A 16,124-nucleotide genomic window follows, 5' to 3' on the forward strand; every position below is an offset into this window, starting at 1 on the left:
ACTGACTTGAAAAAAACAAATATACTCTATTAAAAAATTGTTCTTCAAAATCTTTGGATTCGGCATTAAATAACCTGAAAAGGGTTGATATGCCGTAAAACAAAAACAACCAACGAACCAACCAATACTTCTTCCTTTGAGAGGTTCAGTTTTTGAGGCTTTGAATTCTCGATTACTTCTCTCACTTTCCCCCTTAATTCATCTCCTTGTGCCTTAGGTTTATTCAAGGCTGCCTCCTCTATTAGAGCTATCGGATCTAAGTATAGAATCTGCTTGATGGGTGTGCTGAAGTTGAAACCTTTGTTTAGTACTGATTCCTCTAAGACTTCGTGGCTTAGTGGGGGATGCCCTTTTCTCTACCCTGCAACCTCTCTCCCACAGAAGAGACGTTGCGAGCCTATCCTTGTTTTATCGTTATTTCCATGGCAGGTGCTCGTCTGAACTCCAATCTCTGGTCCCCCCTTGCCAATCCTTCACGAAAAACACCTGTCTAGCTGAATCCACTGTGAAAAATTTCCCCCACTCTTTATCTGTGCCTAAATCAAAACGTAGATTCCATGAACAAAGCTTCTTTCTTAGAACTGCACGCCTGTGGAACTCTGTTCCGTCTGCCTACTTTCCACCTGATTACAACTTGGATGTCTTTAAGTCCAACGTTAACAAATTCCTAATGAACCGCCCTCTTAAGTAAACACTTCATTAAATCTCCACACTAATGTACTGTACTTGCAATAACCCTTATCCCTGAGTGGCTTGACAAGTGGTGACCACCGTGTAAAAAAAAAAAAGAAGTTAGCTGACGTTTATTTTTGTTGACGACTCTTATTGGTGAATAGTGAACATGGAGTCTCATGTCCTTAGCTTTCAGATTTTCCAAATTTATTTATTTATTTTTTTAGATTTAACCTCTTTAAATTCTTTCTCTTATATGATATGTCCAGGTATTCTTGGATGCGGGTTTTGTAATAATAACATGATATACTTTCCAGGAAGGGGGTGAGGTCGTTTGAGATTTCGGTCTAAACCTAAATGTAGATTCCATCAACAAAGCTTCTTTCTTAGAACTGGACGCCTGTGGAACTCTCTTCCGATTGCCTGCTTTCCAGCTGACCACAATCTGCTTGTCTTCAAGTCCAACGTAAACAAATTCTTGATGAACCATCCCCCTAAGTAATCCAATTTATAAAATTCCCACTACTTATGTTTACTACGCTGTAATCACATTGACTAATGTATACCCATTAACCCTTATCCTCGAGTGGCCTCTGGGCCTTGATAAGTGGTGATTCCTATGTAAAAAAAATTGATGTTTATTTCATTGGCTGTTATGGATTCTGTCTCAAATGAGCTCATGACCTACTCGTTTTGCAATCCTTTGTATTCTCCTGGAGCTGACCGGTAGTTTCAACGTTAACCCTGGTGGCACTAGCTTGAGATCACGGCATCAGCATAATATCAGCATGTTAATGAATATTTCAATAAACTGGCAGATCCAATAGGATCTGGTGGCTACTGGAAAGTGAAATAAGAATTCGACTTTATGCCGAGGCAGTGATGCTGAAATTGGTGAAATTGCCTATTCATCAATCAAATTACCTGCTCTAGTTGAGAACCTGATGCACTGGGAGGAAGCTCACGTGCCTCCCACAGTGACTTATCCACAATTCATTGTAGTCTAAATTACACTGTAGAGAACCTACGGTTTATTTTATAAAATTATTTTTATATAATTACTTGAATTAAAGTTTAAAATACAAAAGTCAAGTACAATGGTTCAATTGTGCTCTAAGCAAAAACATTCATTTCAAATGTGCCTTGTTTTACCAATGAACTTACTGTTGATTTTATATGCCGGTCCCTTCTGCTTGTGTAGTGATAAAGCTTCTCAAATAAACTTGTGATGTTAGGCTGTTAACTTTGGTCAAAATTGGACTGTTCTTTCTTTAATAGGATTTCTTCAATTATCGACTTTTGATACTTATTGTATGCATTCCGATACAAAACCTATCTACGAACACTCCCAGGCACATAAAGTACATTTGTAAGAAATAAAAAAAAAAAATTGGCCCAGCCATTTTGGAGTCCATTGAGAACATGCACACAAAAACACACACACACAGAAATAAAGGCTTATAATGATATTTTTTATAAATAAATATTAATTATTTTTACTTACAGACACTAAAGTTCCATGCTTATGCAATCATCAGTGGAAGAAGTGATAATCACAAAGTTATCTTTGACTCTGAAATCTGATATTCAATCCCTTGACTTTTTTTAAAATTTAAATTCACTCCAAACAAAGCAGATTGCTACTGAGATGTTAAGAGCTACTGTAAATTAGCGACCAGATATACAGGGACATCCTAAGTGATGAATTGTGCAACATGATGTTTTTTCACATTACATTTAAATTTTTGCATATTAGTACAGTCAAGGAAATAGGAAACAGTGTGGGAATTCCAAAAGTGAGCAGTTTGAGTGAAGAAACTATTAGAATATGGGGATCTCTACAGTGAAGGGCTGATTATCAAATTGATTGGGAGCACAAGTGCAGTATAATATATTGTAATATATAATAGATCATGCAGATTCACCTTCATTAATACAATATATATAAGTTTTTATTTCTTATATTTTATACTTGCAATGTGTTTTTACTTGCGTTACCATGGTCAAAAGGAAGTTCGTGTTGTATAATATTTCGGAAAATTTCCATTCGTCAGATATATGTTCAAATTTAGTTCAAATGTACAAACATTAGATTACTTTTTAAACAATTTGATAAGCGTTCAGGGGAAATATGGATGCAACTATTCTGAAATGGATCATATGTATCCCCACCTCTGCTAAAAAAGAGGGTACAGAAGTTTCACTTCCATAAAGATCTTATAACGGATTTTGTTTATTACAAACCTTAAGTTGGCATCAGATGCTCCTTTTTGTTCGTCAATGTATTCGATTCTTTGGGTTTCTACATCTTCTTGAGGGTTCACTTCGTTTATGATTTCTTGAGGTTGTTCTTCAAGCCTAGTCTCTTCAGCAGGTGGAGGTGCTTCCTCGGCTGTTGCCTTTTACATTTCAATTAAAAAGAAGAAAAAAACAAGTGAAGCATACATGGTTTCCCGTGAATGCACAGTGAACGAGGCATAAAAAAATGACTAAGTTCAGCATTTGCTCCTCCCCAACCCCATTTAGCCCCCAAAGTCCCCATGGGGGCGTCAAACCCTGGTGAAAATAAACAAACAGTGCAGTTTTAGTCCTTAATATATGTAAATTTGAGTTCTGCACCATGCAAAAAAAGAAATGACTAAGTCCATCATTTGCCCCCCCCCCCAACCCATTTAGCCCCAAAAGTCCCCAAGGCCTTAACATATTTAAATTTGAGTTCAGCAACATGCAAAACTGCTAAATGGACATACACAGAAAATTTTGGACAAATATGGTAAAATAGTCCCAAAAATGGAGTCCTAAAAGAGCCCCTGGGGCACACCCAAGAGTTATCACGAAGTATAGACAAACAAAATTATATAGAAATCTGTTAGTTACAACTTTTTAGAAAGTTTTATAAAAATCCAAGGCATCATTTTTTTTATTTTTTTAATAAGCACAAAAGTGTCAATTTTAGTCATTTTAACCCGAAAGGTATCCCTAGGGGAACAACTGATTTTTCCCAGAAAATCCATTCTGTTACTTTTTTACTCATATCATGTTTAATGTTTGTATTAAATTTGAAAAAATTTCAAGGCATAGTTCTTGAGAAAAGTGCAGACAGACAAATGGACGAACGGACAAGGGTGAATTTACAGGTCCACCCTCCTTTTGTCGGGGGACTAAAACAAAAAAAAAAGAATTTATATCTAAATGAATAAATGCAAACGTTTTTTTTTGTCAATTATCCTTACTATATTAACATCAAAACCACTTTTTTTAATTGCATTTTCACCCCAAACAAGGCACAGTGCCACTTTGATATAGAGGGCTACTATATGGCACATAATTTGCAGGAATACTATATAGGGAGTTGAGCGGCAAGATGTCTGTTTACATTACACTTGAACTTCTGCATGTCCGTACAGTCAGGGAAGCTGGAACCCAGAAGAGAATTCTAAAGTCTAGCAGTCCTAGAAAATAAACTATTAGAGTAGAAGGCTTTATAGCATCAGGGGATCTCTATTGTGTAGGGGTGGGATTTTGCTGCTTTTTTGGGTTTGTTAGGAGTATTTATGTCAAAAGGAGTACAATACGATTATTTGATTCTGGATGCCTCTGTTCAGGCTCGCAAGACAATGGATACCTCTGGTAAGGGTAGTTGCACGTGTAATTGTGAGGAAAGGATTGCATAATCCCTAACCACACCTCTGGCCCTGTCGGTGGGGCATTAGAATATGCCGACTGCCCCCCTGCAGAGGGTAAAAGTCCCTCAATGGGGGTCCTGGATATGACCTTAAACTATATCCAGTGGTGAGGGGCCCAGCTTGTGGGCTTTGGGGAATGTGGAGCCACCCTTTAATTACCATTGCTCCCAGGTCCACTCTGACTCGGAGTGGTCCCAACTATGGGTTGAATAGAAACCGACGTGAAAACAACAAATATATTCTATTATAAAAAATTTTCTTCAAAATCTTTGGATTCGGCATTAAATAACCCAAAAAGGGTTGATATGCCGTAAAACAACCAACCAACCTAACCACACCTCTCCTGAATCGGCACTGATTTAGTGGCAAGAAGAAGTCCAGGACGACTGGAAAAAATGCCGGAATAAGCAGAGAGTACATACCGCACATAGAATTCCTAAAGTTTAGTACTGAGCAAGTTCGACATTGCTTAACTTTGACAGAAACTGGTGCGTCAACGTGATTATGCCATACAGGACTCTACATTGCCAGTGAACTCTACATTTGCGAGTGATTTTTCAAAGTGGCGATTAGAAATAATGAAATGCTTATCTTTTGGCGATTGTATTTCTTTCACTGACAAAGCTCACTCATTACTGAGTGAAAAATATCTTTTCAACATTTTTTTTAATAAAACGAACAAAGTTATATTGTTTAAACAATAAAAGTTTAATAGAACAATATACTCTTTTTTTTAACGAAGGCTGTTTAAAAAAAACATCTTAAAAAATTAGAATGTTTATACTTTCAAGTATCAACATAAAATTTGTTGCATATTTAGAATTACACTTATCAAAAACACGCACGCACACACACACACACACACACACACACAGAAACATCTTTATGATATACATATTCGTAACAGAACGAAAATGTCATATTCTAAAAGTCATGCGGTTTTGGCTAGTAAACAAAAATATTTAGTTGTCAAAGGTCAACTATAGATAAATTTGTTCGTAGAGCCCTGCCGTATATATTTGATTCTATTATACAACTTAACATATTGTAATGCCGATTGATTAGCAGAGAGAACTCTGGAAGTAACAAGGAAACACGTCCCACCCCTTCTTTCTTTCCTGTTACCGTTCACTCAAACATAGACTATCTTCGCCTGAAGATAACTGCTGACAGACCTTCGACAGCCGGAAAAACTTTCTATGTTTCCTTCCTTCACTTGAACACTGCCTAACTTTCCTCCACCCATGCCAAACAAGAAATCCTTCCATTGTTGTTGTGAAAAAGGTTGCTTTTTTTTTTCCTTTTGTGTGACGTTTTTATTACATAATACTAATATATAGAAGTGAGTCTCATTTCTACATTAACATTTAACATCAAAACTGTTTATGTTTATTCAATTTTATGATAAAGCATAAGATTTTTAAATACCGCATATAAACTTTTCTGAATTTTTTAGATGGGGATTGATTATTCGTATTACTTGAATTCTTCGGACTACTATTCTCATCTTGAGTGTCATTTTCACAATGTTTCGGTCGATGTAACCTCCAACCTTCTTCAGGTGTATCTTTTCGAACTCAGGAATATTTCTGTTGGACTCAGGAATTTAGATGGAATTTTGAACAAAACCCTTTATTTACTTCATGGGAGTAGCATGCTCTCGTTCTGTCAGCCATGACTGGATAAAGTCCTAAATAATCCGTAATTGTATTTTTCTACAAGGACCCATGTCACAGTGGTTAGAATAATTGGAAAAATCAATTGTAAAAGTGATATTCTCCTGAAGGTTGAAGGTTCGAATTTCAGTGCGGGCGACCGAAAAATACAATTGCTTAGAACTTCTATCTATTCATGGCAGTCATGTGTGCAGACCGATGATCACGTTAGAGAAGGACAAAGATAGATGTGTTGCACAGGTGGTCCAAGAGTGATAGGAAAAGATGCATGCTAAACATGGCTGGACAGGGACGGAGTACCACATGTTTAACACGGCAGTTTCTTGTTAAGCACATCGGAATACGAGAAGACTTTTGAACAAGAGACAAGGCGTTATTTTGGAAAGTACCTGTAAATAAATGTCTGTTGTTTCAATTGGAAATGAAGTGAGTCGAATTCTTCCCGTTTGCTTCTCTTTGATACCTTGCGATGGTGTCTATATGTTAAAACGTGTGTAACGTTACATGTATGATGTCGACTGCAACACATTACTGCTGTGATGAGAGACATCATGCTATAACTCTTGCAACAAACAACCAGATGCCACAGACAACGTTACAGGACACGCTCTGGCCATATTTGTTCATGTGGTGAAAATTCGTCCCCTGCATTCTACAAAAGATAATTATTGCTTTGCAAATTAGTAAAGGAAATTGTGGAATTATATCCACCAGTCCGTTACAAAATCTGTAAAAGTCAGTCAAATACCTGTTTCATTGCGGACTCTTCTTTCTCTTTTTTCATCGCCTCAATCCTCTGAGCCAACGTCATGCCATCTCCGCCCTTATCTCGTTTCTTTTTCTTCTTGGGCATTTTTTACTATGTTGAAACCTGAAATACAAATATTTCTTAATATTAGGTTGGTGCAAAAATAATGTCGTTCTTTTAATGTTCGACTTCATGCCAAAAAACATTATTTTTCGCACCAACCTAATACAACATTAAATAATCAAAACAGAGTTATTTATTTTATCTCCATTTTTCTATGACATGAGATAAATCCTGTTTATAAACTTTGGAAATGAGGATTGATTATTTGGATTATTTGGACTACTGTTCTCATCTTGAGTGTTATTTGCACAACTCAGGAAAATTCTGTGTAGAATCTCAAGTTCAACAGAAACATTCCTGAGCTTGACAAGATACACCTGAAGAAGGTCGGAGGTTACACTGACCGAAACGTTGTGAAAATGACACTCAAGATGAGAACAGTATTCTGAAGAATCTAAAGAATATGGCATAGAAGTTGGAAATATTTTATATATAATAGTGATAGGCCGATTCCAATATTTTCCCCGCTTCCGATACAATTACCGCTTCCGTACTAAATTCCCGATTCCAATACAATTACCGATTCTGATTCTTTATAAATCTCTAAATATTTAGCTATATAGTTGTTATTTTCCCCGATTTCCGTAAAAACAACAACAAAAAAGAGTTAAATATGCAGATATTTTCGTAAACGTAAAATTACACTTGTGAAGGGGTCCGGGATATGACCTAAAACTATATCCGATGGTGAGGCCCCACCTTGCGGGCTTTGGGGAGTGTAGAGCCACCCTTTAATTGCCATTGCTCCCAGGTCCACTCTGACCCGAAGTGGTAGTACCTGTTAGGGTCCCAACTATGGGTTAAATAGAATCCGACTTAAAAAACAAATATACTCCATTAAAAATCGTTCCTAAAAATAACTAGATTCGGCATTAAATAACCTGAAAAAAGTTGATATGCCGTAAAACAAAAACAACCAACCAACACTTGTGAAGGATGAGCTATAGATGTTAGCTTTAGTGGTATTATCAAATTAATAAATATTTTTATCATTATTACCAGCAATGGAAGATTTTTATCATTATTACCAGCAATGGAAGATTTTTATCATTATTACCAGCAATGGAAGATTTTTATCATTATTACCAGCAATGGAAGATTTTTATCATTATTACCAGCAATAGAAGATCTTGTTTTAACCAAAATCAAATAAAAAAAGACAATCCAAAGAATCGTTTCGGTATTGGAAAATGGACAGCAATTTTTCCGATTCCGATACCTCCTAATTCGTCAATTTTTCCAATTCCCAATTCCGATTCCGAATAATCGTCCCAACGCTAATATATATTAATCTGCAAGCATCTGTAAGCAGCTTTAAGCATTGCCAATTTGCATATTTATTTCTTACACAGCTATAATAAATTAATATTTTGTAGTATACATCTGCAATTTGCATATTTATTTCTTACATAGCTATAATAAATTAATATTTTGTAGTATACATCTGCAATTTGCATATTTATTTCTTACATAGCTATAATAAATTAATATTTTGTAGTATACATCTGCAATTTGCATTGTCACGTTTTTTTACTTTCCTACTTATTTGTATTATTCGGATTACTGTTCTCATCTTGAGTCTTATTTGCACTACTCGGGAAATTCCATGTAAATTTTTAAGTTCAACATAAAGATTTCTGAGTTCAATAAGATACACCTGAAGAAGGTTGAAGGTTACATCGACCAAAACTTTATAAAACTGATACTCAAGATGAGACCAGTAGTCTGAAGAATCCAATTAGATGAATCCCACACAATTACAACATCCTATGGGGAGTGGTATTAAAAGAAGTACATCAATAGGTCTCACTTTACTCAGGAGTCCAGTATTCAAACTCCTCAGTCTAATATTTACAGATAACGTGAATTGGAGCAAACACATCGCATCGAAGATATTGACAAATCTACTGCAAAGAAAGTGGCCTCCCTGTATTGAGCTAGAAAAATTTTCTCACCTGCCGGTACTTCATATGTTCTACAAAAGGGATATATTTATTTCAGCTGAGTGGTCTTGGGTACATATCCGAGTAAGTTATTATGTTGTACCTAATAAATAATAGTGATTTCTAAAGTAAAAAGGAAAAAAAAAAGAGTATGACTTGAGTGCCATCAGATAGAATTGAAATTGAAACCAAAATGTATAGCGCCCCAGCCTTAGTCGTTACCACTTAAACTATCGTTTAATATTTCACACACGGCCGCCACAACCCCCCCTCAATGTAAAGAAAATTATCTCCTTTTTGAACACTTCTGTGTCTTACGTAAGCAAATACGATCGTTTTCTTCAAATTCTATTTTCTATTTTCTTTAATAAATAATTTTCTACCTCATCGATTTTCGTAATTTTTTGGATATAGTTACCTTAAAAATATGAGGAATACCATTGTTTTCATGTGAAATTCAGTTTTACGATTTCCGAAATTTCGTTCTGATAGTGAAGAAGCGCCAAAATTTAATCAAAATTGTCTGATTTCTTGAATTTGGGTCAAATTTTAAATGAAGGAAGGAGTCAAAATGTTCTTACATTTTAGGTATTGACCATTCATTTTGCTCTCGAATTCATAAAATTTTTATGCCTGAATATTGTGACTAACCCCCCCCCCCAATTTTTAGAAAACTTTAAAAAATGCTTTTACAAAAGAACATGGTTCGACTGAAACTGAAATTTATTCGATACTAGCAAGGAGACCTGACGTTGCCCAGGATTGAATGATGATCAATGAATATTTCATACTCTTATATTTTTATTGTCATCGAAATTCGTGAAATCGCCCGAGAGGAAGCTTCACATGCTTCCATGCAATAACTTAGTCCGAAATATATGTTATTCTACATTGCATTCTAGAGAACCAACTGTTTATTTTATAAAATTATTTTATATAAACTTTTTTCCAGTTAACGAAAAAAAAAAAAAAAAAACATAAAGAAATTTACGTATGGGTTTGAACCTACAGACCACACCATGCAAAAATAAATAACAAAAATAAAAATAACAAAAAAAAAAACACGTAAATTTTCAAGTCTTATAAAATTCTTTGCGGTTAATGAAAAAATAAAGAAATTTACATGCAGAGTTTGAACCTAGAGACCACGTCGTGCAAAAAAAACAAAACAAAACGAAAAAAAAACAATAAACACAGTATCATAGGCACCGCCAAAACTGGGGGGGGGGGCAGGTCAGTACTTTTTGACGGACCGTCTTTTTAAAAATCTACCAAAAATCAGGTAATTATCCGATCAATACGAAATTTTCAGCGATTATTAGGAGAAGAATGAACTTTATAACAGTGTACTTATTTTTCATAAACGATATTTATATATATATTTTTTTTTTTGCTTACAAAACCTCCCCTTGTTTTGAAGTGGGAACAAATATGCTTAAAATAATCATCTGAAACTGAACACAAGATATTGTGTTGTTGTAAGGGACAGAATTATAGATTAAAAAAAAAAATTGTTTGCATACCTTATTTTGACGTCTGAATATCAGAACTTCGATTGTGTTTAATTATCCCGCTTTTGAGTTTTGAAGTGTGAAATTCGGTGAATATGTTAAGTAAAATAATTAATTTAAGTTAAGCAAAACAAAAAAAAAATTTTTTTAATATTTATACGAAAAAAGCCATTTTAAAATTTTTGATGAATAAATTAACAATTTTTTTTTAGTGAGCCAAATAATGCATGACCATTATTAAACAGGGCATGCTTTGAATAATCGATACAAAAAAAAAAAAAAATTCGATAAATATTGTGCCCTTTGTGTTAAAAATAGCATCATTTTTTTCGATCCCGTTTGAAAACGTTTGCCGCCTTTCGACTACGGTGGACCAAATGCGTTGAAATAATTTTTTTTTATTCTGCTTTAAATTGCCCCCCCCATTTTGGGGAGCCTGGCCCCCACACACATACGCATTAAAAACCAAACTCATACAAATGGTCACCCATCTGATACTGGCCAGCCTCAGCTTAATAATACATTGAAACTTTCGTCACTGAAAAATAAGTTTTTTTGGCCTGTTTGGTCTTCCATAGTTTTCTTCTTATCAAACGCAAACGTAAACAGTGTCGATATAGACTCTAGATCGACGCGAAATATCTGGTTACCTATATGAATAAGTGGAATTATTTGAAATTCAGGTACTTATATTATAATATTTTTGCATATTCTCTTAGAAAATCATCCTAAATCTTAGTTAGACAATAAATAAATAAATTAATTATTTCAAAAACCTTCTTTTTTTTTTAATATTTATGTACGTTTTTTGTGCAAGACAAAAAATGTCAATTGTTAACTTTTTGGCAAAATTTAACATTTAAAATTTAATTAAAAATAGTAGAAAAAGTTTTACATTATTCTGTTTTCTATATGATAAAATTCAGGGTTTTATCTTTCTGGAAAAAAAAGTTACTCAGAAATAATGGATTTTAATAAATGTAATTTCGTTTTAAAAAACAACAACAACTTGATTTTGCGGCCATTTTTGGCGATATCAACTTACCCACAGTAGAATTTTCACATCCCGTTGTTCTATCATTGTTGCTAAGCGACGACATGGAAAAAATGGGTTTACTGATGATAAATTAGAATAACGGTTTTGATTATCGGTAATTATCGAGGGTATTTTGAGACAAAACTTAACTACGATCACTCCCAAACTTATACACTAAAGTTCTGTAAATTTTAAAGAAAATCTGTTCAGCCGTTTCAGTGTCTATAAGGAATAAACTAACTCACACACGCACATGCAGACAAAGTTGCATTTATATAATTGTAGAGATATAGATCAGTTAAAAATTCTTTGAGAAATTCTACCCCCCCTAAGATTTACTTTTTTTCTGAGAAGTAAATTTATTGCTGATCGCCTGAGGCGCCCATACCAGGAAATACCAACAAATATTAGGCCAACCTAGTGCGCTGCACCTTATTATTATTATTATTATTATTATTATTATTATTATTATTATTATTATTATTATTTATTTACGTTTTTGACTCATATTTTTTTTAATATTTAATTTGGGTTTGGAAAAAACGATCATTTTTTATTTTAAAAAGATTTTTAACAAATAATAAATTTAAAAAAAATATCATCATGCCAGTTCGTCTTAATTGTTTGCCTTTTATTCAATTTTTTTAGTGTCAACCAGTGGTCGAGCCTGATTGTCTGTCGCTAAAGGTTACTCAAATCATGTGCCTGAGTCACACGGATAGAGAATCAGCAGAAGCAGTTACCATGCCTTGTCGTTCATTTGTCGTGCCGATATATCGTACATAATTAGTAAAGCACTAACCCAAACAATTAATATACATATATATATATATATATATATATATATATATATATATATATATATATATATATATATATATATATATATATATAGAGAGAGAGAGAGAGAGAGAGAGAGAGAGAGAGAGAATAGAAAAACTCATTTTAGATTTTATTCTTTTATTTTTATAAATTTCAAACTCAAACTCAATTGATGATTCAACGAGTCACATTTGAGAAGTTTTATTACCACACAAGCCGAAAGGCCCGACATATAAAATCAACAGTAGGTTCTTTGATATGACAGTGGCACATTTGAAATGTTTCTGTTTAGAGCACAATTGAAGCATGATATTTGACTTTTACATTTTAAACTTTAATTCAAGCCATTATATATAAAAATAATTTTATAAAATAAACAGTGGATTCTCTACAGTGCAATGTAGACTAAGGTTTATTGTGGACTAAGTCACTGCGGGAAGACATATGACGATTCCTTCTGTGATGGAACCTCAACTAGAGCAAACAATCAACCGATTTCGATGACGATAAAAATATGGGAGTGTTAAACATTCGTTGATCATCATTTGATCCCAGGTAACATCGGATCTCCCTGCTAGTGTACATATAAATGTGTATGTTTTAAAAAGAAGACGTCTTCTTACCTTTGGACAATAATAACAAAATCCGTATGGACACGGCGGCTGCTTAACGGAGACAAAATGCAAATGATCGAACGCCTCATTTCCACTTAAGAATATCGATTGATTTCATCAAAAGAAAAGAAAGACTAATTTATGGCTACGAACACTAGCCGCTTACTTGTATTACACACAGGTTTTTAAATGGTCACTGATAGCAACGAGATACATATAACCGTTTGTGTTTCATTCTGAAAATAAATCATCAGGCTAAATTCCATATATTTTGTGTTTTGGCATATTTTATATTCCTTGCGTGATAAGTTTTTATGTAGATCCCCCACATGAGAAGGGAGGAGAGGCCTAGGTATAACTTTAAAAGACATCCAGTGGTGAGGGTCCATTTGGAGTGGGGGAACGTGGAGTTCGCCCTTAGTTACCGTTGTTCCCAGGTCTACTTTTGCTCAGAGTGGTAAGGTCTGATAGGGCATTTGGAGATTAGGCTGTCTGAAGGTATCTGTTTCCTGGCAAAAAATGCACGAAATGTTCTTTTTTTTTTGCCTTTCCGTTTGCAAATTCAAAAAACAAAAAAGCAACAATTTTCTTGTACAAAACAATCAATTCGAACACCATCAATAAATATTGGAAGACATAAAGAACATGAAGCATAAGAACTATTTTTTAAAATTACTGGATGCGGTATTAAAGAACCCAAAGATGGTTCATATGCAAATGAGCCAAAGATGGGTCATGTGCAAATGACCCAAAGGTGGTTTATATGCAAATAACCCAAAGATGGGTCATATCCAAATGACCCAAAGGTGGTTCATATGCAAATGACCCAAAGATGGTTCATATGCTACAAAGCAAAAATGACCAAACCAACCAGATGTAGATTATGTCATGATCGCCATGAGGTTTCTATTTACTTGCGTCCCCATGAGGACAGAGTTAGACACAAGGTTGGTTTTTAATATGGGGGAAAATTCAACTCCTCCCTTCCTAAAAGCATTCTGGATTGGAACAAAAATAAAAAATTGCCTCCGTCTAGAAGGATTTCTCCTTTAATGACCGAGGACAGAAATGCTGAAGTGTAACACCAGAACAGATACTATATTTTGCTCCCAACCTAAAGGTCATTTGACCGCCAAAATGTTATTTTTTTTATAGATGGACTCTGCATGGGAATCGATCGATAACTACAAATGATATTGAATATTTAAGATATTAATAGATTATTTATATTGTATGGACTCCATATCCTATCGTATATACTTGCACTGAGGATTGAACTTTTAACCTTGAGAAGAGTGTAACTTACAATTGAATTTTACCAGGTACTTTATCTGTTACCGTACTTTGGGGTAATTGTGCCAAATCCGGTGGTAATTGTGCCAACTAAAAAAAAAGTGCTCTCATTTGAGCTCAACAGTTGAACATATCCCAACTCAGAATTCAAAACTCAAATCTCTTGCATGCGAGGTGAGTACCCCTGCCACTTAAGCAACCGTATTACGAAAGAAAGTCTATTAGCTAATACAGATCAAGCAAACTGTGGCGAAATCCGACTTCTGAATGTACCTACTTTGTCTCAAACAAGGGTTGTGGTCATCCACAATGTCTCACAAGTAGGATTTTTACACTCGCTCGTACGATGCCATCCAACAAGCTAACCTAGCGAGCAAATTAATATTAGAATCGTGTTTCTATCTTCCCTGACTATATTAATCTGCAGATGAGAACAGACATCACGCGGTTCAACACCTCACAGTTCCCTGTTAGACACGATCCTAAATAACAGCCGCCTACGTTTCAAGTGGCATATATCTTGTTTGGTGTTAAAAGGAGTAAACATTTAAAAAAAGAAAAAAAATTGGGGGAATAAACGCCCTCGGCTACATTGACAGTAAAGGCAAAATCCCAGAATGCGCATTCACAGCTGGATGCGTGGGCGTCTAAAATAACGTTATTTATTTGTTTGAATAATAAAAATAGAACATTAGATTTTTATACAAAAGTGCTTGTCGTCATTATTTTTTAGCACAGCAAAAATACAACACAACAGGTTTTTTCCTATATATTTTAAACACTTATGATACATGCTAAAATATTCCTCAGTTTTGGAATTGAGTTATGATTTTTTAAAATTTCTATTTTAATTATTCTAATTAGTCGTAATTTGCAATCAATTCACCGAGTCATCAATCTCTTACTATATAAGTTTGTAACTATCACTTTCACCCTCTCTCACTGTATGTTGTTTGATCCCCTTCCATTCTTATTTTATACAGTATCTGTCCGTAAAGGGGCTAATTTCAGATTTTGTCTTTATTTTTTTAATATTTAACTGGTTTTGTAAACTCACTTTTTGTTCATTCAAACAATCTAAACAGAGCACTTTGGGTGATCCAACGGGTCATATTTTTTCTAGTTTTTACAGCCCTCCATCACCGATAGTCGTTTACGCCCCCCCTACCACCAATGTTATAATTATTTTAAGCACTATCTTCACAAAAACCATGTATTTGACGATGTCTACAATCCTTATCATCTACATCAACATAATAATTCTTTTAACTAGCCCTAAATACCTACACCTCATCAATATTCTTTTGCCCATCAAAACCTCCAACAATATTCTAATTCTAACTAACACAAAATACCTCAACGTCTATCAGCATACTTAGTTTAACTAGACCCAAATGCCTCCACCTCATCAATATTATTTTGCATACGACAACCTCCAGCAATATGCATATTTTAACTAACACCAAATACCTAGGCAATATTACTTTTATCCACCACCTCTACCAAATCACCATTTATTTTTTCTTTCTACAACCTCCTACTAATCATTAGTATGCTGCCACAAAACTCCCAGCAGCATACTCATTTTAACTAGCATCAAATCACTATTAATTCATTCTATCTACCATCACCAGCGTAATATTTATTATTTTAAACCTCACAACCTACAGCAACATCTTTTACTAACCACTGCCACCAACCAGCAAGATCAGTTTCAATATATCAATACGCCTTATGACTGTTACTCACAGCTGTTATACAACGACCCATAAAAATAAAAAAAGCTAAAAACAAAATTAAATAATAAATCAATTAATCAACAAACATATGAAACCAATCCACATAAAAAAGATGCCAAAAATAAATAAATATAATATATAATAATAAAGGTATCCTTCTTTGTTTTTGGTGTCCATTCGATTATAAAGATGGCCGCCATTTTATTTGAAGTGCTTATATTGTCAAAATGTTTGATTGAAAGATTAATACAATCGTTAAAG

General features: G+C 34.4%; 1 protein-coding gene across 1 annotated transcript in view; it reads right to left on the bottom strand.

Moving 5' to 3' along the window:
* The window catches only part of LOC145243790 (uncharacterized), a 36,585-nt gene extending 23,641 nt beyond the window's left edge, over positions 1-12,944 (bottom strand). Inside the window, exons 1-3 of the mRNA XM_080106827.1 lie at positions 12,841-12,944; positions 6,783-6,905; positions 2,917-3,071 (exon numbers count right to left, since the gene is read on the bottom strand). Of these exons, the coding sequence (XP_079962953.1) occupies positions 2,917-3,071; positions 6,783-6,887 (260 nt within the window). The 5' untranslated portion in view covers positions 6,888-6,905; positions 12,841-12,944. The remainder of the gene's footprint in view (positions 1-2,916; positions 3,072-6,782; positions 6,906-12,840) is intronic.
* Between the last annotated feature and the right edge of the window lie 3,180 nt (positions 12,945-16,124).

Source organism: Euprymna scolopes, chromosome 22 (genome assembly GCF_053919585.1).
Source record: "Euprymna scolopes isolate OS-2025 chromosome 22, ASM5391958v1, whole genome shotgun sequence".
Lineage (NCBI taxonomy): Eukaryota > Metazoa > Mollusca > Cephalopoda > Sepiida > Sepiolidae > Euprymna > Euprymna scolopes.